The 25,013-nt window shown below is 38.4% G+C and overlaps 4 protein-coding genes across 8 annotated transcripts; 2 read left to right on the plus strand and 2 right to left on the minus strand.

The window, feature by feature from the left end:
- Nucleotides 1-21: 21 nt before the first annotated feature.
- Nucleotides 22-6,116, minus strand: LOC129728050 (protein AF-9). 5 transcript variants are annotated; one of them, XM_055686420.1, is made up of 3 exons: nt 5,996-6,116; nt 4,347-4,592; nt 22-4,290 (listed from the first exon to the last, which is right to left on the minus strand). In XM_055686420.1, the coding sequence occupies exons 2-3, from the start codon at nt 4,525-4,527 to the stop codon at nt 1,934-1,936; spliced, it is 2,538 nt and encodes an 845-aa protein (XP_055542395.1). In that variant the 5' UTR covers nt 4,528-4,592; nt 5,996-6,116; the 3' UTR covers nt 22-1,933. The 5 variants fall into 5 exon arrangements, with proteins under 5 accessions (XP_055542395.1, XP_055542393.1, XP_055542396.1 ...); XM_055686418.1 differs by having other exon boundaries at nt 5,899-6,087; XM_055686421.1 differs by lacking the exon at nt 5,996-6,116 and adding an exon at nt 5,322-5,836.
- A 7,354-nt stretch (nt 6,117-13,470) lies between these two features.
- On the plus strand, nt 13,471-14,074 carry LOC129727148 (cytochrome c oxidase assembly protein COX16 homolog, mitochondrial). Its single transcript, XM_055684659.1, has 2 exons — nt 13,471-13,728; nt 13,787-14,074. Exons 1-2 carry the CDS (start codon nt 13,607-13,609, stop codon nt 13,992-13,994), a joined length of 330 nt encoding a protein of 109 aa, XP_055540634.1. The 5' UTR covers nt 13,471-13,606; the 3' UTR covers nt 13,995-14,074.
- On the minus strand, nt 14,019-17,351 carry LOC129727147 (BLOC-2 complex member HPS5 homolog). The gene is made up of 4 exons (XM_055684658.1): nt 16,968-17,351; nt 16,534-16,905; nt 16,334-16,480; nt 14,019-16,271 (listed from the first exon to the last, which is right to left on the minus strand). Exons 1-4 carry the CDS (start codon nt 17,061-17,063, stop codon nt 14,388-14,390), a joined length of 2,499 nt encoding a protein of 832 aa, XP_055540633.1. The 5' UTR covers nt 17,064-17,351; the 3' UTR covers nt 14,019-14,387.
- A 2,030-nt stretch (nt 17,352-19,381) lies between these two features.
- LOC129728485 (membrane-associated tyrosine- and threonine-specific cdc2-inhibitory kinase) lies at nt 19,382-22,026 on the plus strand. The gene is made up of 4 exons (XM_055686931.1): nt 19,382-19,650; nt 19,718-20,321; nt 20,384-21,279; nt 21,357-22,026. The coding sequence occupies exons 2-4, from the start codon at nt 19,743-19,745 to the stop codon at nt 21,520-21,522; spliced, it is 1,641 nt and encodes a 546-aa protein (XP_055542906.1). The 5' UTR covers nt 19,382-19,650; nt 19,718-19,742; the 3' UTR covers nt 21,523-22,026.
- The last annotated feature ends 2,987 nt before the right edge of the window (nt 22,027-25,013 follow it).

The following is a 25,013-nucleotide window of genomic DNA, read 5'->3' on the forward strand; positions in this document are numbered from 1 at the left end:
AGTAAAGAAAATAGTTACTCATTTTTTGTGATTCATCTGTTTCATGTTATCAATTTATTCGGTTCTGGTACTGCCTAAGACGAATTTTTGACTAAACTTAGGACAAGCGTCCGTTGGAACGCAAAAGTTTTACAAAGACCATCCATTTTTACGCTTGAGAAACTAAGAAAAATAATGCGCTTGACAAGTGAATCATACTTATTTAAAGCTACGTTCTAGTGTCCTGCTGTAAATACTTGGCCATTCTTTCCTCTCTAGCGACTAAAACATCATTCTTGGCTTATACGCACACATAAACATTATAAAGTACAAATGTGGTTTGCTTATCCCGGGTCTGTTATCGCGAGAGTTGTATTTTTATTGTAACAAATATATTAGCCGGTTCAAAATTAAATATATATGTACCATATATAATATAGTAACCAACAAATTTTACAAATAATGCGTGTACGCGGATTAGTGTTTTGCACAATCTTAAAAGTAGGTGTAACGACAATAACGCTCCGGGAGTCTGCGATGTTACACCGGTTGTTTTGGGATATTCTAAACACGCCGGCTGCCGGATCTGCAATTGCTGTTTATTCCATAATGTTACAATAGTCCAATTATCATCAGATCACAAAGAAGATACCAGCAGGTATCGTGTTGTATTGTACACTCTATACTATTTATTTTTTGTCGCGTTGTGATGCCATTTGTTAACATAGGTTTAGTATGGGTTTTGATGAACGGATTATGGGTGGGATAATTAAACTTTGTTTGCAATGAAAATGAAACTCGATGGCCAACGTAGATGTGCTCTCAAACGTTAGTTTTTTTACAGATTAATTTGATGTTCTGTCGTAATTTGAGAATTTTATTTGAAACTGATAGCTTGAAGAAAAACGAGCTTTCAAAATAGGGCGTCTTATTTCCATTTACTTTTTTTTAAGAGAAACATCATGTGATTGAAGAGTGATTATCAGCAAAGTGCAGTTGTCCGAAGGAAAACGAGTTGGAGCGCTTCAATTCTGATCATGGTCAGTCGAAATATTAAGGGAGTTGAAATGGTAAATGTTAATATGAAAAAAAAAAAATGCGCGAAGATATCACAAGGTTTCTTAGAGATTTTTTTTTGTATAAAAACCAGGCTTCTGAATTCACTGATACAAACAATAAAAAAGACAAGTTAATAAATTGAACCTTAATTACACGTAAAGGCAAACACCGAAAGAGCACAATGAAATCTACCCTTTAGTGAAACGTCCATTCTCATTGAAAACACAATTATAAAAACCCAGTTTTTTGTATGGTTAAATGATGTTTTAGCTTTATTCCTGAATGGTAACAGATACTGCGCTTTATACCTAACTGTTTTACACGTATTGGGGATAGAAACTAAAGCGAAAAGCTATACACAATACAACGCTTCATTCAGCGGCGCTGCAGTTTCCGCTCTTAGTACGCTTCTCATCTATGAATGTAGTGCCCTAGCATTTGTATCCATAATTTTTATTCTAGCTTGTTCCAAATTTGTCCATTTTCAGTACGATATTTTTTACATATAAATATGTAATAGGTAGCCTTATAAAACTGTATGTACAAATATACAATGGTGGAAAGTAGATTCTGCAGCTGTTTGAGAGGAAGGATTGCTTTCTCGAGGTGAAACTATTTTGTACATTGCCAAAAGACAACTCATGCTAACCAGAAGAGGTTCAGAATTCAGCAATTAAAATAAACTTCATGCGTCTAAAAAGTGTGAAGCCCAACTCCATCTCAATCAGCGAAGGGCAATAAATAATATCATAAATAAAATTTAGTAATCTAAAACGTGTGAGGCAAGGTTAGAAATAAATGAATAAAAACCGTATTCTGCACGGTATCTGGAGAATGGTGTACGAAGGAACTTACAGCTTTTGAGCCAGAGGATTCGAGTTGCATGGCCTTACTGTCAGGATGAACAGGATGTGGCGAAAAATTCCTGCAGTCGCTGCACGGTGTGCCTATCGAGTGCGCACAAGTCGAAGTCGAACGTTGCACTGGTGATTTCGTAGCATCCGGTGGCAGCGATCATTTCCACTACCCGCTGCAGCTCGTTGTTATCCTGCAGAGTCATGATTTTGTGCTGCAAATCTTTCAGCTCGGACATGTAGTCACCGGACAGGACACCCATCGGAGTAGCACTGTTGTTGGAAGGTGCCTGTAACGCGGATGGAGGCGGTAAAGCAGGTGAGGCCATAACAGACGCCGATGAGGTGTTGTTATTGTTGTAATAGGATGAGGTTGGGACGGTCTCTTCCGCCGAACTCAGCTTGGAATTGTTGTTAGTCGGGACCGGGGATGATTCGTCACGTTTGTAGTGATCATCACGTTTGGGAATTTTCGCTGGCGGTTCCATCAATGTTGGAGGCGGCGTCGGAGGTGAAGGACTCCTCTGCTCAACCACGGGCGGTGCCACCACCACGGTAGTTGATTTTTTACCTTCCTTCTCTTTCTCATTTTCTGTGTCTTTGTTCTTTCGTTTTCGTTTTTTGCCTTCCTCCTTGCTTTCGGCTGAGCTGCTCTTTACCTTGTCTTTTTTACTTTTATGATGAGCTTTCTCTGGCTTTGTTGGTTCGTTCGCTGGTTGCTGTGGAGGAGGCTTTTGCTCTGGTAGCCTTGCAATATTAGCGGAAGAAGCAGATGCTGGCCTTTGTGCAACCAGGTCCGCTATACTGCTGTTAGAGTTTTCTGAATCTTTTTCTGGGTTCAATGATGGGGGACTGTCTGCTTCTGAGTCGCTGCTATTGCCACCTGGTTGGGTACTTTTTGGTAGCACAGGTATCTGCACATTTTCCCTCTCCACTGGATGTGACTTTACGGGGTCTGTTAATTTCGCGGGTTTAATGGGAGACACTATTTCCGGTTCCCTGGTAACCGGTGGTGTAGCAAAACTTGTTTTGCTGCTTGATGATTTTTCCTTTTCCTTTTTCTCCTTTTTATCTTTACTACTCGAGGACCTGTCCTTCTCCTTATCCTTCGACTTGTCCTTTTTCTTATGCTTGTGCTTTCTTTCTTCCTTATCCTTGGTATCAGATTTTTCCAACCGTTTTGAGGATACTTCTTGAGTAACAGGCGGCACCACGGAGACTGGTTCAACCGGAACCGGCTTCGGAAGATCCTCGGAGATTTTCTTCTCCTTTGAGTATAGTTTAGAATCAAACTTTACTGCTTGATCCAGTTTACTGGGTTTAATGAGATCGGATTTGGGTTTATCCTGCTGTGGTTCATTTACAGCATTCTTCTGGTTATCTTTATCCTTCTTAACATCACGATCTTTTTTCTCGCTGCGATCCTTCTCCTTATCGTAGCTTTTCTTCTCTTTCTTTTCTCTTTTTTTCTCCTTGTCGCTGCTGTGTTTGTTCGTAACTTTTTCTTCGGCTGGTTTTGGAAGTGCGGCTGGCACTGAGGCGGTCGCCGGTGTCGCAGGAGATGGATGTCGCTTGCTCGAAGGACTGCTGTTCAACGTGGTCGAGTTTGGCATCGTAGCAGAATTTCTCTTTGGACTTGCTGGTCTTTTGGAAAATGAAGAGGAAGAACTGCTGGAGCTTTTTTCCTTCGTCTTATCACGATCTTTCGAGTGGCTCTTTTCTTTCTTTTCCTTACTGTGCTTCTCTTCATTTGTCGAGGATTTTTTTGACTCTTTCTCTTTGTTGGGACTAGAATGTTTATGCTTGGAGGACTTATCCTTTTCATTTTTGTCCTTATCCTTTGAGTTTGAGCTTGAACTGGAACGATCACTCTTCTGAGTAACTTGCGGGTTTTTACTGTTACTTTCACCAGCCGCACCCGCTGCTCCGGCATTCGGAGACGTCTTGTTACTGGATGATGCGGATAAACCTTGCTTTGGATCCGGTGAAACCTTATTGCTACCTTTGGTGATTGGAGGACCAAACAAATTCGCGAAGGTATTCTGCACCTTCGAGTCATCACCGGAACTTTTTTTATACTTTTTGTCCTGTGAAGACGATGTCTTCTCGCTGCTTCCACTGTTGCTGTGTCGGTTTTTATATTCGCCAGAAGCTGAGGACGCCGATGCTGAGCTGTTCAGCTGAACACCGCCACCCTTCAATAGCTTACGCTTGAAATCATCGGATGGGTTAGCCACGACGTACTCCTCACGTTGAATTTTAAAAGCCTGCAGGTCCAAATCGTATGTGTAAACTTTTTTCTTAGGCTCGTCACCTTTATTTTTAAAGTATATCTCAACTGGCAGAAGAAATCCCGCATATCCTGCTTCCTTAACTACATAGGGGGGTTTATTAACCACTGTAAGAAAAATATTGCTGTAAAATATATTTACACTTTTGTAAGGTTATTTTTACCTCGCTTCGGTTTTGGAAACGAATCATGCAGATTGAAGACCACCTTATCGACAAAGGGACTAATATCGCTGTTATCGTAGCCCCGCACAAACACCTCCCAGTCGTGCGTAAACCCTTCCGGTGTTGTACGGGGTTTCATTGCCGCCTTATGGCCGATTTCGAAAAATACTTTTACCGACATTATCGAATTGGGTAAGTTTCATGCAAAATTACCCAGATGCTCCTCCAATAAGTTTTGGATTCGTCCTGCAAAGAAAGGTATTAAATACATTAAAATATTTTTAATTGTGCTGTTATAATCAATAAATAATTAACATTCTCGACAGAACCACGCTGTCAAAATAGGTCAACTAACGATTTGCTGTTAGAATTCACCTAATACTAATGTCTTGAGAAAAAAACATGTTTTTTTATAGTGCAATGAATTGAGCTTTCATCAATAGTATTTTTTTATTTGGAGGAAAAATAATTATGATTTGCAAAAAAGACAAACTATTATTTCTACGAATCGTAGTCCCCCGTCAAACATGCCGTCGTATCTTGAACAACACTTTCTAACTTTTTTTTTTGCTAAATTATTCATCAAGCAAAACATGAAATATCAATGGGCAACCAACTTATTTACATAACTCATCTGGAATCAGCTTTGTATCGCAGCATGTAAACACAACAGCAAACACAAATCGTGAGTTTTTGTCATTACATCAAAATCACCTTGAAAAATGCGAATCGAGACGAGAACCTGTTCGCGGATATATTACAATATGGAAGGGCAGGTTGCCATTTTCAACAAGGAAAGTGTAAAGCGCAAAAAAAAAACTCCCGTATATAGAAGCTCCAGCCAGTGACAAACAAGGCACAAAAAGACGTCTAACATAAATCGATAAGGCGTTGTTGCTGCAACTAGAGATCATCGCGTCGCACTAATGGTGTATAACGTGATAGCGGAGACACTAATGCAGTTTTTTTTTTTACCTTGAGGCTGCAACAACTTGTTTAAATCAACCATTTACTGCACTGTTTGCACAATTCACTGATAATCTCTGTGTAACAGAACCGGTAACATTTTTGATCGATTTTAAAACACCAATTCATGAAGCACATTGGTAATCAATAGTTTGTTTTTTATTACTATTTATTTTGCAATGATAAACCCCTAACTATTATACTTAAAACAATGCACCAGACTGGCCCGAGCGCAGCTTGGTTAAACATTATTTACACTGAAATTAGCAATTTCTGTCGATTCCGCCCGACCTGCCCACACTGCGCTTGGAAAAGAAAAACAAACATCATGGCACAGACACCAGCAACCAAAACCCACCGCGTTACTCGCAGAATGCAACCTTCTCTTTCTAGCGCACACGCACACATACAGCATAAGTCGCTTCCCGCGGTTGAAAAAATTATCCACTCTTTAGACACCACCCTTCTGGTGCTGCTCTCCCCTAATCCGCATCCATGAAAAGGTGCGATCCTCGGGAGCAGGAAAAAAAAATGATCCGACTTTCTTCGAGTGGGCAGTCCTTTTTCGTATTTTACTGATATTTACCGCTTCAGATCGGTGCTGTTCTCAGCGTCTTTGTCAAGTTTCGAGTGTCCGACAAATAGTGCAACAGTGTACAAAAGATTTTATATGCAATTTCCACCTTTTTATTGACTGAATCTGGAACGATCTGCAGGTTCTACATTTTTCACACACTCACTGTGACACTCGACTCGCACGATATGAAGCGCCTCTTGAATATTTTCTTTCGATGAAGTTTTCTCGTACAGTGTTGCCAGCGATTGCATTTTTAAGGTTATTAGAGGTCTTTAATCTAAGGAACACTGAAAAAACTGTACACAGTTTTAGTTATCTATTTAAATTTTCTATTCCCAGAATCCTTTAACCCTGAACAGATAGTCATATTTTGATAAGCGTAAAAGGATAATCATACAAAATTTCCGTTATAAATTATCGATGAATGATCATTAGTTACGGTGTTAACACATCAATAAATAACAAAAACTAGAACTTAGGTTTTAACATTTCAAAAAACGAGAAAAACAGAGCACAACATTGCTGAAACCGAGAAGTCAAATTGACGCAGACTATCTTTCCAGGGTAAATTTTGCAAAGATTTGATCTTCTATATAACTAATTTCACAAACCCATTTGTCCTCACTCACTTCCAGAGAAAATCTGGTCATCATAGTTATGCCGCTATTTTTTACTTGTTTTGACATGATAATCGGGATTTGAATCTACACAAAAGACAAAGAGAAAAAAATACTAATTCAACTTGGTGCTTGTCGCGAACGGTTTTTGTAATTACTATTTTTTAACGTTTTTTGTTGTTGAATCGCCCACCGACATTGTCAGTAACTTTCAAATGTATGGGCAAAATACTTGAAAAATTGCTGTTAACAATAGAAAAATGGCAAAAAGCATTGTTATTTATTGTTTTGGACAATGATATTCAATGTAAAATTAGCATAGCATAGTTAAATTATAGTAAAACTACAAGTCAGACTCAATTATCCGGAGGCACGATCATTCAGAGGGTTGATTACCCGGAGCCTCGATTATGCAAAGAAAAAAAGCTCAATTATCCGAAGTATTATTTTTTTCTTTAATTTCGGATTTTATTAATTTGCAATACATACAAACGACTGGCTTGTTAGGCCAGCATCGTACCTCAAGACCAGCTGGGAGCTTGAAACTTTGATTCGGTATTTTGCGTTATTTGCTGCATATTCAACTCAATGATGCATTAAGAGAAATGCCATTATTGATTTTGATTCATCTTCTTATGGACCGACTACATGCCAGCTTGATCAGATGTTGGCAGCATCCTCTCAGAATCATTGAATTCTTGTGGGTGTGTAGGCCTTATTATCCTAAGCAACTTTGTATAAGAGTTTTAGGTAACCAAACTCTATCTCAGTGGTTCTCAACCTTTTTTATTTGTTCACGTACCCCCTGGCAATATTTTTCATATCGGCTTGGAATGTTTTCGCAGAGTGGGAGAGAGTAGTGGTAGATCGTGTTGTGGTAGTCTTGTTTAGGTTTCAAATTGAACTACGGTTTGTTTGATTGCTACACTGCCTATAATCGCATACCAGTCCCATATGGATTTTTATCGTTTTTGAGTTAAATATTAGATTCCATCTATTTCTTGCTTTACTATCGATTAAGGAAACAAAAAAGTATGTTTTATTTGAAAAAGTCAGAAAAAATCAGGAGTCAAATTGTCCCATCTTAAAACTAATCGCATATTAGTCCCACCAAATGTTTTTTCCTGAGTATGGCCATATTTTTTTGCTTCAATCCACATAACAAATATTTGGTACTGTTTTTCAAGCTTTTTACTATTAAAAAAAATAAATAAATAATTATAAATGCAAGGTTGTTTCGATTAAATCCTACACAAAAGTGATTTTAAGTAGACACTGAAACTGCAACTTTTTCTGAAAGTACGTTCCCGAAAGGTTATTTCGTCTGTAAGAGGTTAATTCCCTGTGGATGACCTGCTCACTTCAAATGATCATTTAAGTTGAAATTGTCAGAACTGAGAAGAAATCTTTTTTAGTTGCTTAGCTAAAAACAACTTGTACCTCTTTTCATCGCCGTCGTCTTTCGTCAAGTCACTGTTGTAATGAAATTGAAAACTTCCCTTTCTCAATACCACTTTTCCAATTTGCTAAATGCACGGGCTAATGCGGAATAATTTTATTCAGCACGTATTGCGAAACACTGGAGACGCAAGAAAGCAAGTTATTCAATAGCATATCCAAACCTTATATTTTGCTTTTCCAACGACGGCCTTAAAGTCGGGGTAAGTAGTGGGTGGACGTCTCCGCCATTCTGCACGTAGCATTTTAAAGGCTGTCTGCGGCCATAAACGTTTGCCAATATTCAAAATACTTGAGAAAAATATGACTACTCGTACACCGAGCGGTTGAAAGTGAGACTGGTATGCGATTATTCTGCTACTCGATTACCCAAATAATCGCATATCAGTCTCTTTATTTTTCATTGTAATTTTCACGAAAAAAGTATTTTTTTAATGAAGAAGTTATGATTAAGGTCTATTTCATTACATTATGCCGAAAAAAAAAAAGAATAATTCACCCCAAACAGCTTAAATCCCCAAAACAAGAAAAATATCTTCAAGCGTCGTTTCCTCAACTCGATGATCTCCAGATGGGACTGATATGCGATTACAGGCAGTACAGTCATGTACTGAGAGCAATAGCAATATTGAAAAGAGAGCAATATTGAAAAACAAATTAGAGAGAGCAATATTGAAAAACAAATTAAGGCTTTCAAGTACCCCCAGGGGTACGCGTACCCCAGGTTGAGAACCGCTGCTATACATGATTAAATGTTGCATCTTAAACGTTTTACAAGAGAATTTCAAAATGGACCCTTCCGGAAAGACGTAGTCCTACGTCACGAAAAAGAAGGTGTGTGCGGTGTGTGTCATCAAAAATCAAACAGTTGGAGCTGAGAAAAGCCAAGCCAAGATGCACAAAAAGTAGCGCAGCTGCTGGATGAAGAAATGAAGGACCTCACAAAATAAAAATAATTTAACAATTCCTCGTTTCTGTAGATCATATCCCTTTCCAGGTGAACACGTGTGTATTGGACATTGCCATATTCCGCGTTACGTAATATAAAAATGTTCCCAAAAGAATTAAACTTTGCGTTCGGCGCAATGGAGTAAAATCTCGCGTAAGTTTTCAAAAGGACCTATCTAACATTGAGAGGTTCTCTTTGTTTACTTTCTCTTTGATCAATAACTATCAGTGGTGGGCATCGCTAACTGAAAATTTAGCGACGCTAATCGGTAATTCGCTAGCTGGAATATTTAGCTCGATAATCGCTCAACGCTAAACCCATATTTGCGGAACGTTCGCTAATCGCTAATCGCTAACTTTTTAACATGTAGATTGTCATATGGCCATATTTATAGCTCATAAAAACAAACGAAAATAATTACTTTTAAATGCTATTTATAATGAGAGGTTCGAAGTTTGCAATACGATCTTCAAACTTGAGACACAGACCAACAGACATTTTTAGCAAATTCTGAATCAATTCTTCGTTTGGTATATAACAGTAGTTTCCGTAAAAAAGCAGTGCTAGTGTACGTGCATGTGTCAAGCTGAGAACCACAAAAATAAGGCAATCCACGAGTGACGTTTTTTTGCTTGTACGTTTGTTATTGTTGCTGTTTTTCAAGCTGCAAAATCAAAACACGACCAAAACCGAAATCTTTTAATGTCGGCAATAATATCAAAAGTGATTTTATACACTGGGGTCGCTTTTTACGCGGGTTGTTTTTATGCGTTCTTTCAAATGGAATATTTTTGCAATAACACGAATTATTTTTACTCGATTCGGAAGATCATTTGTACGCGGTATCAAATAAGATTAGTATAACTATATCTAATCTAATCTTTTAAATGCGGTACAACAAACCGCGTAAAAAGCGACTCCAGTGTATTGTTCTTTTTAAGATTGGCACTCGCGATACTAGAGCTACCGATCGGATAACATATGTTTTCAACGCTTCTGGATCCGGATTACATCCAAGTTGAGACCGATCGAACGGATCGAACATCCATGAAGCTGTCATAAGTTGCAAACAGACTGAAATCAGCTGATCGCAACGGTCTCGTGGATTGCCTTATACAGTTATGAAGAAAATAATAAATACACTTGCAGTGTTGGATGATTTTTCGTATTTGCACACTGATTTTAATTGTTGTATGATGTTATGTTACGTCATTATGATCCGCAGACACGCTTTTTAAAAGAGGCACGGAGAAATGACTGGAGAAATGTCTTTATCGGTGATTCCGATTTTTGCGTGAGTAAGTGTAAGTTAGTGTTTTTAAAGTGGCGACAAAAATAAATACACTATTGAAATATATATACAAAACAATCCAAATTAGCTTTATTTGTCTACATATCGTTAGCAAAGTGACCTTTAACGTTACAAAACTCACTTTCAAAATTTTGTGGCTTGTCCTTTGTTTTGTAAAGCCATATTCAATCTTCCGGGTATGTTTACCACCAGGTTTTCACGAGTAGAAGCTGAACTAGCATTTTACGCTGCCTGTCCGACGTTCCAGAAGTCTGTTTTATTCTTTGGATGATGCTTTGCAACCTAGAATTTCCCAATCTTCCATAGAATTACTAAAGGATTTAAATTAAAAGTTTGCGCTGGTTAAACTAATAATTTTATATTTTCGTTTGAAAATCATCTTCGTGTTTTCAATGCTGTATGTTTAGGATCGTTACTCTCCAACGAAGAAGCATGTTTTCTTTGGCATACGGAAGCATTGCGCTACGTAAAATATCTACACAGTCGTTAGTATTCATAGTCTATGTTCTAAATTCAATAGGTTCCATACCAGCATCTGAAAACAGTATTACACCGTTTTGTGGTCACTTCCAAATTTTACTACTTTCGTGGTTAATTGTGCTTTAAAGGCAGTATTCACCGGTCTTCTCACCAGCTGCTGACCGTTTGAAACAAAAAGGATAAATTTCGACTCATCCGACCAAAACACGATGTGCCATTTAGTTGCACCCTAGTCTAAAATTTTTTTAGAAAATTCAGTTTTTGCCAAAATGTGTCGCTTTTGAAGTAGAATAAAGTTTCCTGTGTACCTAGGTGGTCGATTTTGCTTCCATACGCCGAAGAAAACGTGCCACTTTGCTGGATCTCTATGCAGTATAACGATCCTAAACATGCAGTATTGAAAACACGAAGATAATTTTCAAACGAAAATATAAAATTATTAGTTTGACCAGCGCAGACTCCTAATTTAAATCCTTTAGAAATTCTATGGAAGATTTGAAAAGTCTAGGTTGCAAAGCATCATCCAAAGGATAAAACAGACTTATGGAACGTCGGACAGCCAGCGTGAAATGTTAGTCCAGCTTCTACTCGTGAAAACCTGGGGGTGAACATTCCACGAAGATTGAATATGGCTTTACAAAACAAAAAAACACGCCACAAAATTTTGAAAGTGAGTTTTGTAACGTAAAAAATCACTTTGCTAACAATGTGTAGAGAAATAAAACTAAATTTGATTGTTTTGTATATATATTTCAATAGTGTATTTATTTTTGTCGCCACTTTAAAAACACTAACTTACGCAAAAATTTTTCGGAATCACCGATAAAAAAATTTCTCCAGTTATTTCTCCGTTCTTCTTTCAAAAATAGTGTCTGCAGATCTTAATGACGTAACATTACATCATACAACAATTAAAATTACTGCGCAAATATGAAAAATCATCCAACACTGCAAGTGTATTTATTTTTTTCTCCATGACTGTATATGAGACTGCATGACAGCTCCCTAGACGATGCTGTCACGCGATGACTGTGGTTTGAGGATCGTTCCAAGGTAGATGTCGAAGAGCAAAACGTACAAATCTCCGCTGAATTGCTTCGTTCTGTTGGCACCATCAAAGTAATGAGGGTTCCACACTGCCGAACAGTATTCTAGCGTCGAGCGAACTAATCAGCAATATAGACTTTTGCAGTACACGTCCCTGAAATTCTTGGCCATTCTCATTATCATTCCCAAATTTCGCGAGGCTGCGGCAACGGTATAGCAGATATGCTCTTTAAAAGTGAGTTGACTATCTATCAGCACTCCTCAATCTTTTACAAATGCTTCACGCTTAATCGGCACTGCTCCAAGGTGTCGAACATAACAGGTCACTTTTTCCTGGTCAGCGAAATCACAGAAGATTTTTCCGGATTTAGAGTCATCCTATTGATATCACACCATTTATTTGGCAAAATTTTCCAACTGACGTTGTAGATAGAGAGCATTCTCTGAGCACCTCACTTTGGCGTAAATTTTCATATTGTCGGCAAAAGATATTCTGGGGCGACTGAGAATGCAGTTCACATCGTTGAAGTAGAGGATGAAGATCAAAAGCCCGAGGTGACTACCTTGCCGAAGTGACTACCTAGCGTAAAATGTTTCCGCCAAATCCCATCCGGTCGAGTTTTTCAATGGTAATGTTATGGTTAATTTTATCGAAGGCTGTTGACAAATCGGTACATATAGCGTCGGTTTGGTGCCCTTCAGATATAATATTCATTGCAAATGAGATGAACGTAAGAAGACTCGTTGTTGTTAAACGCTTTGGCATGAATCCATGCTGCGTATCAGAGATAAGAGGCTTACAATGATAAAAATTCGGTTCCATCACGACCAACTCGAACAGTTTTAAGACTGCATTTACCACGGAGATTCCGCGATAATTATCGACGTTTCTCTTTTCACCTTTTTTGTAAACCGGAAACATATACGCGAACTTCCATGCAGATGGAAAGTTGCCTGTAGAGAGTGAGAGGCGGAAAAGATGACAAAGCGGAGTAATCAAGCCGGTAGCGCATCGCTTCAGTAGAAATTTGAAATGATAGTTTTTTTTCTTGACAATGGAGCTAGGTTCCATTATTACGTCTGTTAGTATGTTCTTGAGGATTTTGTTAAAAACAAGGAGCAGCAGAATTGGTTGTGCTTGTATGTAAAAAAAACTACTTTAAAAATTTTTACATAAACAATGCAATTATTATTTGAATCGAAGTAGTCACCATAATTTCAGGATTCTGATTCTGATTCAGGAGACTGATTGCACTTATGTCGTAAAGAGAGAAACACTAGACAGTTGAGACAAATAAACGTTATTTGAATGAAACATACTTTCTAAAGTAATTTTCGCCGTAAAGTACGTTCATCGGTCGAATCAATTTATGTATTTATGTTAAATGAGGATCAGTTTTAAAGATAAAAAGAGATCGTTTGGGCGGCTGAAATTTTCGACGGGAAACTTCCATTATAACGACGCTATTCGGAATGTGTTGCACTAAACTCATAAGTGGCCGGCATCACAACACGTAACAAGAATGTTTTGGTTCGTTTTGAAACGTAAAAAAAAGAAATAATTTCGTTAAGCGTTCCACAAGACTTAACCGATTCTATCATGACCATTCTAGATTGATATTTTCCCAGTGTAACCTATATAAACCTCATTATTTCTTTTATTGTGATCACGATCGTTGACAGCTACAGTATCTTTTTGTGTCATGATTTTGTGCTTTTTGTTTTGATTTCTTGTTTACAAAGTGTTTCTAAGGGGACCATAAGTTTATCGCAGCGAAATAAATTTCGCTTACGTAAATAATATTTGATTAGAAGTGGTTCTGTGCGTTGGAACGATTTAAACAGCGGAAAAACATGGACACTCTTCAAAGGCGATTGCAGTACTATTCGAGGCAGAAGTTTTTTCGTTTCGGTGTACCTTTCCTATGTCTAATAGTTGGTGGATCGTTTGGTTTGCAGCAGTTTGCTCAGCTTAGGTAACACGCTTTATTGTCACTAGCGGTAAAAACGGTTAAATCAACTGCTAGTTAACAGGTACACATTCTCTAAAAAGGGAACTTTAACGCCAGAGGAAGCAGAGAAATATGGAATAACGATGAAAAAACCGGAAGAGGTAACACTGGAGACTGAGTATGAGAAGGTGAAGTCCATCGACATAGACAACTGGGATAACGTGCGTGGACCACGGCCCTGGGAGGAAGGCACAATGGCCAACAGGCCACAGGCAAAGGCTGGTCACTGAATTCTGTACTAATGTTGACTAGCTTGAATGTAGGTGTTTATTTTCAGGAAAATAAATGCTTTTTGTATATATATTTGAGAGTGATTGCATTTGCTTTAAATCGTTTTGATTAACGCCAAAAAACTATTCTATTCTAGCGTTACCACTGGCGAAACTTGAGCTCTAGTTTATTCCGAGGCTGAACACTGAAAGCTTTCTACGTATAGTTTGATTGATTATTATAGCAATAGGCGGCGGTAACGCCTGCGTTACCAGCTTGATTTTAATGAATTTGTGACGTTTGATTGAGACAGATTCGATTGAATTTTTACTGTTCGTTCTACTGTTTCGATTATTAAGCTTTTTAAGCGTCGATGAGGTTCTATTTTTGATAGGCTAGCCTTGGTTAAAAATCTAGTCCCCGGCGTCTATCAAACATTTGAGATAGAAACTCGTACTGATAGCACCAGTTGGAATGTATTCGGTATAGCCGTGCAAAAGTTGTAGAAGTGATTTTCCTGTCACACGCTCACTGTTAATAGCCACATTTAACACGTAATTCCAGCTGTAGAAGTTGCTGTTGCTTATACTACGTGAATTACTACTTGTTTGATCGCTCTTCGTGCTGCAGAGCGGGGTATTATTATTGTCGTTCGAGGGAAATCGCATGGGATTACGGCGGGAATCAGAGAACGTGCAAAGTTTATCACAGTTCATACACATCAAGCTATCACTGTTGTAGCAGGTTAACATCAAATCGAACAGTTGGCGCCAAAGATCAGGTGTGAACATTTCATTTGCCGCTCGTTCCATCAGGCCACAATCACCCACATTCCAGAGGCACTGAATCACTTTATCTTCGCGGTGATCTTGTATGTGAAATTTGGTGATGGCTAACCACAGGTAAGGGACTTGCTGCACGAGTTCATAACAGTGGTTGTACTCTTTTCGCGACCAGTAATATTGCACCAAAGTGGTTCCGATTTCGGCATAATGACAACAGCTGGTAGTCCTCAGATAATGCTCGCAGGATTCACATTTCTCTAACTGGCTAAGTTCGGCTTCAAGCAGCTTTAGGTTGTACTCAATAAAGCTTTGTTTGATGTAAGCTCTCGACTCTTCGTCCAATTCCCAAATCAGTTCCACTTTTAAGTAATCAAAATAAATCCGTATGCATTTGAGTCTTGGTTGTTCCTCGTCATTTTCCTCCATAACGATTTCCAACTTTTGCAGCAAACTGACGATTGTTTGGCTGTCGTACGCGTCGAATATCTTAGCATAACGGTCCGTAAAACTTAGATTACTTATTGTAGATGAGCGGTGCACCAAGTACAGATTTCTAACTGTTTTATCATCCTCAGTCAGCTGATAGTCGTTAAGCAGAGACATTGAGAACATTTTTTTCGATGCGTTTCTTTTAGGAACCACTTCTTCCGTGGTATCTTCCTCTTTTTCTTCGCCATCGTCGGTGGGTAAAATACGCACTATGTCGTTGTAGTTCTCCTCGGAGTTATACACTTTGTTTACATTGAGGGTTTTAGGACGCTCAGGACCAATCTGGTCATAACCGAGGAACATTTGCTTGATGTTACGACTGTATTTGCCACGTACGACAGAAACTAGAGCCTTTTTAATGGTTACTTCGGTTTGGAGAGAACTCTCCTTAGAGCTGCTATTGTTATTGTTGTTGTTGAATAGTTGATCTAGGATGTACACTCCATTCTCTCGGAAAGGAGAACTCTTCTTCCCGTTGCTTCCTTTGTTGCTTAAAACTGTGTTCTTTGGTTGGTTGCTAGTTTTTTCAATCTCTAGTTGAAGTTTGTGTACTGACTGCTGTCCGGCGAAAACATAAATGTCCTCACCAGTTACGGCGACTCGAGTAATTTGATCAAAATCATTGATCCAGAGAACCACCCGTGAGAGAAGTGGATCAATGATGACAATCTCTTTCGCGTCATGAACTAATATAAGTCGATCCAGAACAGTTTGCAGCCGTTGAAAGGGAATTATTTCATCTTGCAGATTGGAAGAATCTTCTGATTTTTGATTTTTGAACTGATGTGTCCTTAGAACGTTCCCCTCCAAGTCAGCTTCCCATAGGCGTGATCCAGGCCGTGCACAGAATATTCGCACATCTTCGGTGTTAATCGGACTACCGTCATAATTAGCGTTGCTACTGTACGCAGCCGACTGATTATCGTTATCATCATTTTTGAACGCTGTTCGCCCTACTGATTCGTTTCTTGGTGCCACGATAAATGCTGCTCCATAGGGACCGTCCCGGGGGCGGTTTCCAATCTGTAAAATAGGTTTCAAACTAAAACATACACGAATTATGATTACAGTAAATGTGAACTGACCTGCTTGAATTCCTCCCGAGCTGTATTACACAATACACATTTGAATAGCGTCGACACTAGTAATAAATTCTGGTACCGATCAATTTGTACTACATGACTGTCCAAAAATAAAATCGGACTTAAAGTTACGTTCAAAATATTTCGTCCCTGCAATATTTTTTTTAAAATATTATTCGCTATTTCCCAACTCTAACGCTTACCATAAACATTGCCAACTGTAGCAAAGATACCGTTCCTTTAGAATCCCCACAGTATAGCTCCCTATCATCTTCGCCCCAGCAAAAACTACTGACATACGCTCCGTTGCTGCCGCTGATACCATCGCCAAGCTCCGTCAGTAATACTTCCTTGGCAGTAGTAGTGTTCTCCAGATCTAGTACGATACCTATAGCGCCCCGTAGATTGGCCACCGCTATCTGCTTGCCGTTGTTCGAGATCAGCAGCTGACTGATGGTTCCCAGTTGACTCGGGATGATGCATAGGAAGCTAACGGTACTCCGATCGTACACGTACAAACTTCCGGAGTTGGCTCCAAATATTAAATGTTTTCTAGAAACGTCAAAACAAGTGAACTGTCAGAAAAGTAAACAATGTTAAAAAGCTTGTCCTTGAACTGTTATCGGTCATTAGCCACCTTGATCCTTCTCGTGTTACGCAGCGGTAAATTGACAGCTTCCGATAGGTTTGTACGCTGACTCAAACCGTAATGCTTGACTGCATCCATTATCATTGTGGCACCCTTCGCACTCCTGCAGCGCTATACGTTTCGGAATGGATCGATTTTTCAGAATCTTCAGAGGGGCCTTGTTGAACAAATTGTACCACAGAATGACGAACGCATCACTGTTAGATTTCGGTATTTTAAATAGTGGTGGTTATCAAAAAGATGAATAAAAGAAATATATCTAAAATATCCTCCAGTGATGGAAAACTAAACTAGCTAATAGCGAAATTCCTAGTAAACGATTTTTCGCCACTAACACCACAACCACGACCCGTCATATAATTATAAATTCCTGTCTGTCCTGTCACAAAATGTCAAACAAAACGATCAGGAGGCGTTATCGTCTGATGAATAACGCCATTACCAACGTTACATTTTTTAAAGATTTTACCGTATTACCAATGAGCTTAAAAGAGTGGTGAGGAAGAGAAAGAGAAAAAAAAATCTCGCGTTATTTTTCAATAGGACCTAAGTAACAATAAGAGATTCTCTCCTCTCTTCCTTTGTTTCGTTAATAACGTCGTCATTATAAATATTTTCCAAGCTTTCTTCCCCTTAATCGATAGATTGTAATAGATAGGTTAGATAGGTTCTTTTGAAAAATTACGCGAAAAATGTTGTTCACGTCCATTAAACTTCAAATTGACTGTTAAAAGTTGTTGACATGCGTTAAGAAGTAATGCAAAGGGCGGACTGGCCCATGATACTGGTTGACCCATAATACTGTGGTAACTGTATATCCCAAACTAGTTGTTAGGCACATTTTATGGTTATTGAATCAAAAAATGAACCATAAAAAGCGTGTTTCATTGACTTTAAAGTAAAAATTACGTATTATTTAATTAGTTCTAAAACAAGAACTATTCCAAGCTCAAAATGCCAAGCAGTTTGGTGTTCGTAAAATGCCTATTTGAAAATAATAATGAAATCTGGTGGTTCCATGCACAGTTTCACATAAACAAGAATTAAAATCAAATTAATATTACATGTATAATTGCCTTGAGAAAGTCCACGAAAAAATAATTTCAAAAAATCCTTAATGTTACTAAATTTTCTTTTGTACAAAAAAAATGTTTCTCTGATCATCTAATATCTCTTATTAAAAAGACAACGAAATTTCGAATATATAAAATATGATGTAAGTTACAAAGAAACCCGAATTTAAAAAACTTGAAGAGAGGGAGGTCTTTTACAGTGCTACGGGTCATGTTTTGCTTCACATATGAATGACTGAGGATAAGAGAAATTGTAGTTCCTGCGTTATGTAATAAAAAATGAAATATTGAACATATGTATGTCGAATTTGTTTATGCGGAGGTTGTACACCAGAACTACCCGATAAAAAGACCCTCCTATTTTTCCCCATATTTAGTACATTCTCGTAGGCACAATTGCCTGAATTCGATTCCGACGAATTAAGTGATTGTTGACAACAACTCTCATGGGAGTTTAACAGGGGGGTTTACCGATTGATCAGTATACGAAATCGGTCTACGAAAACCAACCGAATCGAGTGATTTTAGGGTGATTTCGTTCGAGCCTAAATACGAAACCAGACGAAAGAGGGAGATTAGGCTGATGATGAAATTGCCTGAACCATGCGAAATAGGTTGAGGAATCGGTGGATCATATTCTAAATCCAATTGAATCCTCCCGGAACCATTTTGAAAAACACTACGAGATCCTATTTCGTTTGCTTACCAATCAACATAAAAAATATCATCCGATTTTACTTTATATGATAAAGCGATCTTATAACAGATTAAGTTCACATCTTACGAGAACTGATTTAATTATCAAAGAAATCAGGTGACAAAAATAGTCAACATACGTGGTTTGACGAAATTGACTGATCAATATGTCGATTGCACAAACACCCGATTTAGTTGATACATGCGTATAATACCATCTGTTAAAATTTTTTATCGGGTACATCTTATAGAGTTCTCCAGGTGCGTTTGTATTAGTGCGATGTTTACGATTTATTTTTTGTTAGCTGTAAGAATTTTTTGTCACCTGTGAGAACTGTCATCTGAAAGAGAGCATAAAAATCTACCGAGTTTGATTCACACTCTCACAAATTTCAATATACAGTGTAACGCGGGCCGTAGTGTTTGTGTGTTTTCGCTTGGAGAACTCTATTTGCTACTGACATTTTTTATATGCGATTTGACAGCCTCTTATAGTTATTTTGGTTTCCGGACAACGCTACACCGCAAAAACGAATTCGACAATAGAAAGTGTCCACCTTTCAATGTATGATCCCTTCCTTGCATGGCTAAAAAGTAACGCTTTATAACATCCCCATTGCACAAGCAACTGTCAGTCAGCTAAGCCGTTTGAACGTTTTTTGAAACATTCGAAACTTGAAGCAAGGCGGAAAGAAGTATTCAAAATCGCAGCATAATACTTTCCATTGTCGCTGCAGTTGTACACCTCAGAAGTGATAAATTTGATATTCTACCTGTGAAAGTTTCTAGTGAATTGCGAGCGTTACAACACCGAATTGTAACAACCGATTTCTAACCCGACAGCCATTGATTGGCTTGTGCAAGTATCTGCGCGTAACAGTAAACCGAACCTAACCTCATTGGTTTGTAGTGAAATCAGTTCTTTGTTTTGGTTTACCGTACTGTTGAACGAATTTATTTTTTGTCCAGGTTTAGGATTACGGGAGGAGCAATCATGAAGTCCCCTCTGCCCGTGCCGGAGTTTCTCGAGGAAACCAATCTATCATTGTCGTTCAAGGAACCCCATCGTAAGAATAGAATTCAACGACCGCCGAAACCTCCGAAGTTGTATTCAAAGGTCGATTGCAGTTTTAGCCGCGCGTCAAACGGTTCCAACACCGCCCACTTGATCTCTTTCAAAAACGACCGGTCACAGTTAAGCTCACTCTATCAGCGTCATAAACGAGAATCCTATTACGAGCAGTGCTTCGAGCAGATCGCCAAAGTGGGCGAAGGTTCGTTCGGGGAAGTGTTTAAGGTGAAAAGTAAACAAGACGGGTGCCTGTATGCGGTCAAAAAATCAAAGGAGTTTTTACGCGGAGAAAACTATCGTCATGAGCGGCTGGAAGAAGTGCGTCGATATGAACAATTTAGTGAGCATGAAAACTGCATTAGGCTGTGTCAGGCGTGGGAGCAGGATGATCGGCTTTACATGCAAATGGAACTATGCAAAAGCAATCTAGAGGATTACGTCCGCGATCAGCGTTTCATTCCGGAAGAGAAAATTTGGTCCATCCTGTTGGATCTACTATTGGTAGGAAATGACATAGAATATTACAATGATTGACTATACAGTCAACTATTCGTTTCTTTTAGGGTCTGAAGAGTTTACACGACCGAAACTTGATTCACTTGGATATTAAATTAGATAACATTTTAATTACCGATGATGGTATTTGTAAATTAGCAGACTTCGGACTGGTGTTAGACTTAAACAGTAGTAATTTTCTCTATGCTAGTGAAGGTGACTCGCGGTATATTGCACCGGAACTGTTGGAAGGCAAATATACCAAAGCGGTGGACATTTTCAGTCTTGGAATCGCGATTCTTGAGTTGTCGTGCAATCTTGAACTTCCTCCTAACGGACCTCTTTGGCAAAACTTGAGAAGTGGAGCACTACCGGCGGAACTTCTATGTCGACTGTCGAATGAGCTGCAATCTGTCATACAGTGGATGATGAGTCCGCTGCCTGAATCGCGTCCTTCAGTCGATGATTTGTTGCAGCTTTCAAAAATAGCAGCATTACATCAAGAGCGACGACGGTGGCGTTTGGTACGTAGTATTCGATCCTACCTGCGTCGAAAGCTGTGCAATCTAAAATTTTTCCTGGCAAGTTTGGTGCTTTCAATTGCTAGTTGTTTCCGGCTGAAACACGCGAAACCGTCGGTTCCGCAAAGATGCTTCCGAGATAGCTGTAATCGCAGTTGTGTCAATGGAATCAACGATAGCAATACGCGAACACGCTTGATGAAAAATTTGGCTGATGAATCTGACGAGGATATTGTATCCTCTACCTGTGGGGAGCTTGATGTGACGGGTGGAAGTGGTGGAAGTGGGGGAAGTGGGATACAAATAACGCCCACCCTAAACAACACCGTGCCGACGATGACTCCAATCGGGAAGATACTGAACTCGACGCCACTAAATCATGCCGGATCAAGACTACGTCTAAGAAATATTTTAATGGACAACCCGTTTGCGAATGGAGAGTGGTAAGTTAAATTCTAATTTTTAATAGTTATTTTTGAATCTAACAGAATGTATTCTTTTCGATTTTTTCGCGCTACAGTTGCGAGGATGATTTTTCATTAGATTCAGACTCCGAGGGCAAAAGCAAACGAAAGGATGAGCAAAAATCTCGGCACCACTCTTTGTTGCACAGTTCTCCGTGTGGCAATGATTCGTCGTTTCTAACCAAAAAGAAACTGTTCTTCATATCAGACGACTCAGACTGACCACAAGCAATGCATTAGTGCTTCTACCAGCTGGAGTTGGTACAGGTGAATGTCGCTCTTAACTGACACTATTAATGGTAACTAAAATTCAACCCTGTGTACTGTGCAAGCACGCCCAAGTTGACACAATAATACTGCTTTAGTTAGTCTGGAGATTCGGGACTGTGAAGGACACAAAATAACATGTGATATCTAAAAGATTAGTTTTTAGTTTTGTCGTATGAAATATCGGTAGCTGTTTGCTTAGGACTGAGAGATAGGTTTGCATATTGATTGTTGAGAATGCATTGCTCTGAAATGATAGTGTTTATTCAAAAAGATGAATAAAGAACTCCTATATCCGATCGATTCCTTAATGATTAAACTAACCAAAAACATACTGGCAGTTAGTATTGCAGTGGGTATTGGTAGTAGATATATAATATCATCCTATAGCCAGCGAAATATATTTTATTATAGAACGTGGTCATACCTATATATAAAACCTTGCAATAAATTGTGTACTGCTCATAGAGAAGACGCGAGTCATAGATGTATCTTCGAGTATCACAATCTAATATCCAGTGTTCAAACTGGAAAAAAAATGCTGTCCCATCCTCATAGTCGGTGTTTTGTTCCCTGGTCGTATTGTTTACACAATAAATCGTTATTTCATATAAGTTTTGGGTAGATCCATGAAAATTTGTAAAAAAGCAAGTTTTTTGCTGTCTTTCTACGTTATCAATACTGCTGTAGGATGACAAAGTGACGTAAAGGCCATTTTTATGCTAAACAAAGCGACGAAGGCACCATGTCAATGCAAGAATGACAAGTATGTATTAAATTCGCTTTTCGGCTGTCCTGAAACACTGATTAAATGGGGATTTACGTCACAATGTCAACTCACGGCAGAATAGTTCGGAGTAGAGATTAAGGAAAACTATAGAATTCTACAATCTTTCAAGCAGTTTTAAGTCAGATTTTTAATCGAAATATCCCCTACTGTCCTGAAAACTATGATAAATTTGTGATCTTTTGAAAAAGGTTTGATCAAAATCGGAACAGATCTTGCGGAATGGCAGGTAAAAGAATTTTCATTTTTTCGGCTCCGGTCGGGTCGGGTACGCAAGTGTTAAGCAGCAATAATTGTTCGTTGGGTTGTAGTTAGGTGATATTGGTAAGATGGAAAAAGGCTCGGTATAGTAGAACAGTAAGTTTGAAGTACAGTCCCTATATTTACAGTCTGGCGGACTCAGGTATCGGAGCCAATCGAACCGGAGCCAATCGAACATGACAGTTAAGAAAAGTTAAAACTTGGAGGAAGTATTGAGACCGCGGTGTGCTAAAAATTATCGAAATAATTTCAACTATTTCAAAATTGATGCAGAGGCTATATAAGAGACAGTAAATCACACATACTAAATTTTTACCATAATCTGATGTTCTGGAAAAAAAAAAGACGGCAAACAAGTCTTCAAAACATAGTTGAAATTATATTTGAGGAATATTATTAGCTGTTGTGTGTTGTGTATAGAATAAATCAATATTGATTTCTGCCCATAATTCAAAAATTGGCTTATATGTCATTTTCACCAAAATCGAGAAAACAGTTTCTTGTGACGGTAAACACACTAAACAAGGTCCCTACGGAAGCCGATTGTCAAAAAATGCATTTGGGAAGGCAGCAAATGTGAAACAATTTTGGTTAATATCCAAAATAATTGAGAAGTTGGCTAATATCCAATATCCAATATGAACCACGGCATGTTAACGAACCAGTGTATTATTACTGTACTTTGTTTCGTCAAACTTTCGAAAGTGTGTTGTAACCTGGCGGTTACTGGCGACAGGGAAGCGATCGTAAGGCCCTTGCATCAAATTTGACTTTTTTACGAACAATATATTTGATGCAACAAGAATTGATTTGCGGTGCTGCGAAACCCAATGATCAAAACGCGTGACTGTTTCATTCTGTCATAAATCTTTACATTCTTTAAAATACTATTTAGCTCTTTGATTAGAAGTAATATTAAAGAGAAGATTCTGATTTCATTTTGAATTTGATGAGGAAAAATAGCAAAGTGGATTGTGACATTATCTTGAATAATAATATTTTCGTTGTATTGTTATAATGTTGCACGAAACAATTGGGTCCTAAAATTTTACACGGTTTTCTGATTTTTATATATAAGCTGAAAGAGTGCAATTTTCTGAGCAAAACGTGATTTAAAAAAAAAAGATTATCGTTTTTCTTCGATTTTTAAATGAAGAATAAAAAACTGCTCGAAAGGTCTTAAATGACAGTTCTCCCATATAGCGTACATGGGCAGAATGTCATTCAAGACCTTTCAAGCAGTTTTTTTAATCTTCATTTAAAAATCGTAGAAAAACGATGAACATTTTTTGAAAATCGCGTTTTGCTCTGCTTTTTCAAATGATATATAAAAACTGGTATAGCTTTAGGACCCAATTGTCTCGTCGTCCTTTCCGTCCTCACTTGTGCTTCCGTGTTTTTCTACTAAATTTGAAACCATTTTCATCACCAACGAGTGTCGTAACTTTTATGTAGGAGAAACGGGGGATTCACTAGACGAGCTTCGAGGCAGACGGACGTACTTTTGGATTCGTTCCGGTAATCGAGAAAAACATAAAAAGATGGCGGATCGTTCCAAAGGAAGAAACGTTCAACGCAGAAAGGAAAGTTACGACAACGAGCACGATATAATTCACATCGTATGGATATTAGCCAAATTGCACACCTTTCGTTTATAATTGAAAAAAAAAAACGGCTACTGCGTTAAAAATACGTGGTGGATGGAGTTTTCCTGCAGATTTCTCTGTTTCAACTCAACGGCAAGGTTCCAGCATATATGAAGGGTGATATACTCAATAAAAAAGTTGTCATGGACAGTCAAAATATGTTGTACCGACAAAAAACTTTGAAATGCGTTTTTCTCGATTTGATGCCTGTGGCAATGGCCAATTTTTGAATTATGGGCAGATTTGGTTTCAGGTTTATTATTACAAATCAACGATTTACATAAGACCAACAATTAGATGAATATCTAATATTCAACGATTTAATAATTCGAACACAACTGTAACACAGGCTTAGCATTGGAATTCAGCGAAGCAAAAACGATCATTCGAACCTTCGCTTTCTACTGAGTATCATGTCACGGTATCACCGTTTGTTTAACTTCTGTGTGCTATCTAACTCCACACAAAAACTAATTGCGAAAAATTATTGCATTTTAAACTGCCATTGACCTACTGTCGTGACACGTATCACGAGGAAAATATTCCCGGCTGATTCGCAAACGAAACAGAATATATTTGCGAATAATTTTTTCTCTGATATTGTGGCATTTTGACATGGGAGCCGCTGGAACATCTGACATTAGCTCGAAAAGTTTTTGGTCCAGATTTGAATTGGATATTTTGAGTTGTTCAATGTTCCCTTTGAATATTTCCTCTAGCTCCGTTAGAAAATTATACGTATCTATGTTTAC

The sequence above is a fragment of the Wyeomyia smithii genome, chromosome 3 (genome assembly GCF_029784165.1).
Source record: "Wyeomyia smithii strain HCP4-BCI-WySm-NY-G18 chromosome 3, ASM2978416v1, whole genome shotgun sequence".
Classification (NCBI taxonomy): Eukaryota; Metazoa; Arthropoda; class Insecta; order Diptera; family Culicidae; genus Wyeomyia; species Wyeomyia smithii.

Bases quoted from the DNA above. Each gene is read 5' to 3' on its own strand.
- LOC129727147 (XM_055684658.1), bottom strand. From the start codon at position 17,063: ATGATAATGGATGCAGTCAAGCATTACGGTTTGAGTCAGCGTACAAAC. The intron at 16,906-16,967 runs GTGGCTAATGAC...CTTTTCTGACAG, and splicing joins GTAACACGAGAAGGATCAAG to TTCACTTGTTTTGACGTTTC. The intron at 16,272-16,333 runs GTCAGTTCACAT...CCTATTTTACAG, and splicing joins CTCGGGAGGAATTCAAGCAG to ATTGGAAACCGCCCCCGGGA.
- LOC129728485 (XM_055686931.1), top strand. From the start codon at position 19,743: ATGAAGTCCCCTCTGCCCGTGCCGGAGTTTCTCGAGGAAACCAATCTA. The intron at 20,322-20,383 runs GTAGGAAATGAC...CGTTTCTTTTAG, and splicing joins TCCTGTTGGATCTACTATTG to GGTCTGAAGAGTTTACACGA. The intron at 21,280-21,356 runs GTAAGTTAAATT...TTCGCGCTACAG, and splicing joins CCGTTTGCGAATGGAGAGTG to TTGCGAGGATGATTTTTCAT.
- LOC129727148 (XM_055684659.1), top strand. From the start codon at position 13,607: ATGGACACTCTTCAAAGGCGATTGCAGTACTATTCGAGGCAGAAGTTT. The intron at 13,729-13,786 runs GTAACACGCTTT...GCTAGTTAACAG, and splicing joins CAGCAGTTTGCTCAGCTTAG to GTACACATTCTCTAAAAAGG.
- LOC129728050 (XM_055686420.1), bottom strand. From the start codon at position 4,527: ATGTCGGTAAAAGTATTTTTCGAAATCGGCCATAAGGCGGCAATGAAA. The intron at 4,291-4,346 runs GTAAAAATAACC...TTTTTCTTACAG, and splicing joins GTTTCCAAAACCGAAGCGAG to TGGTTAATAAACCCCCCTAT.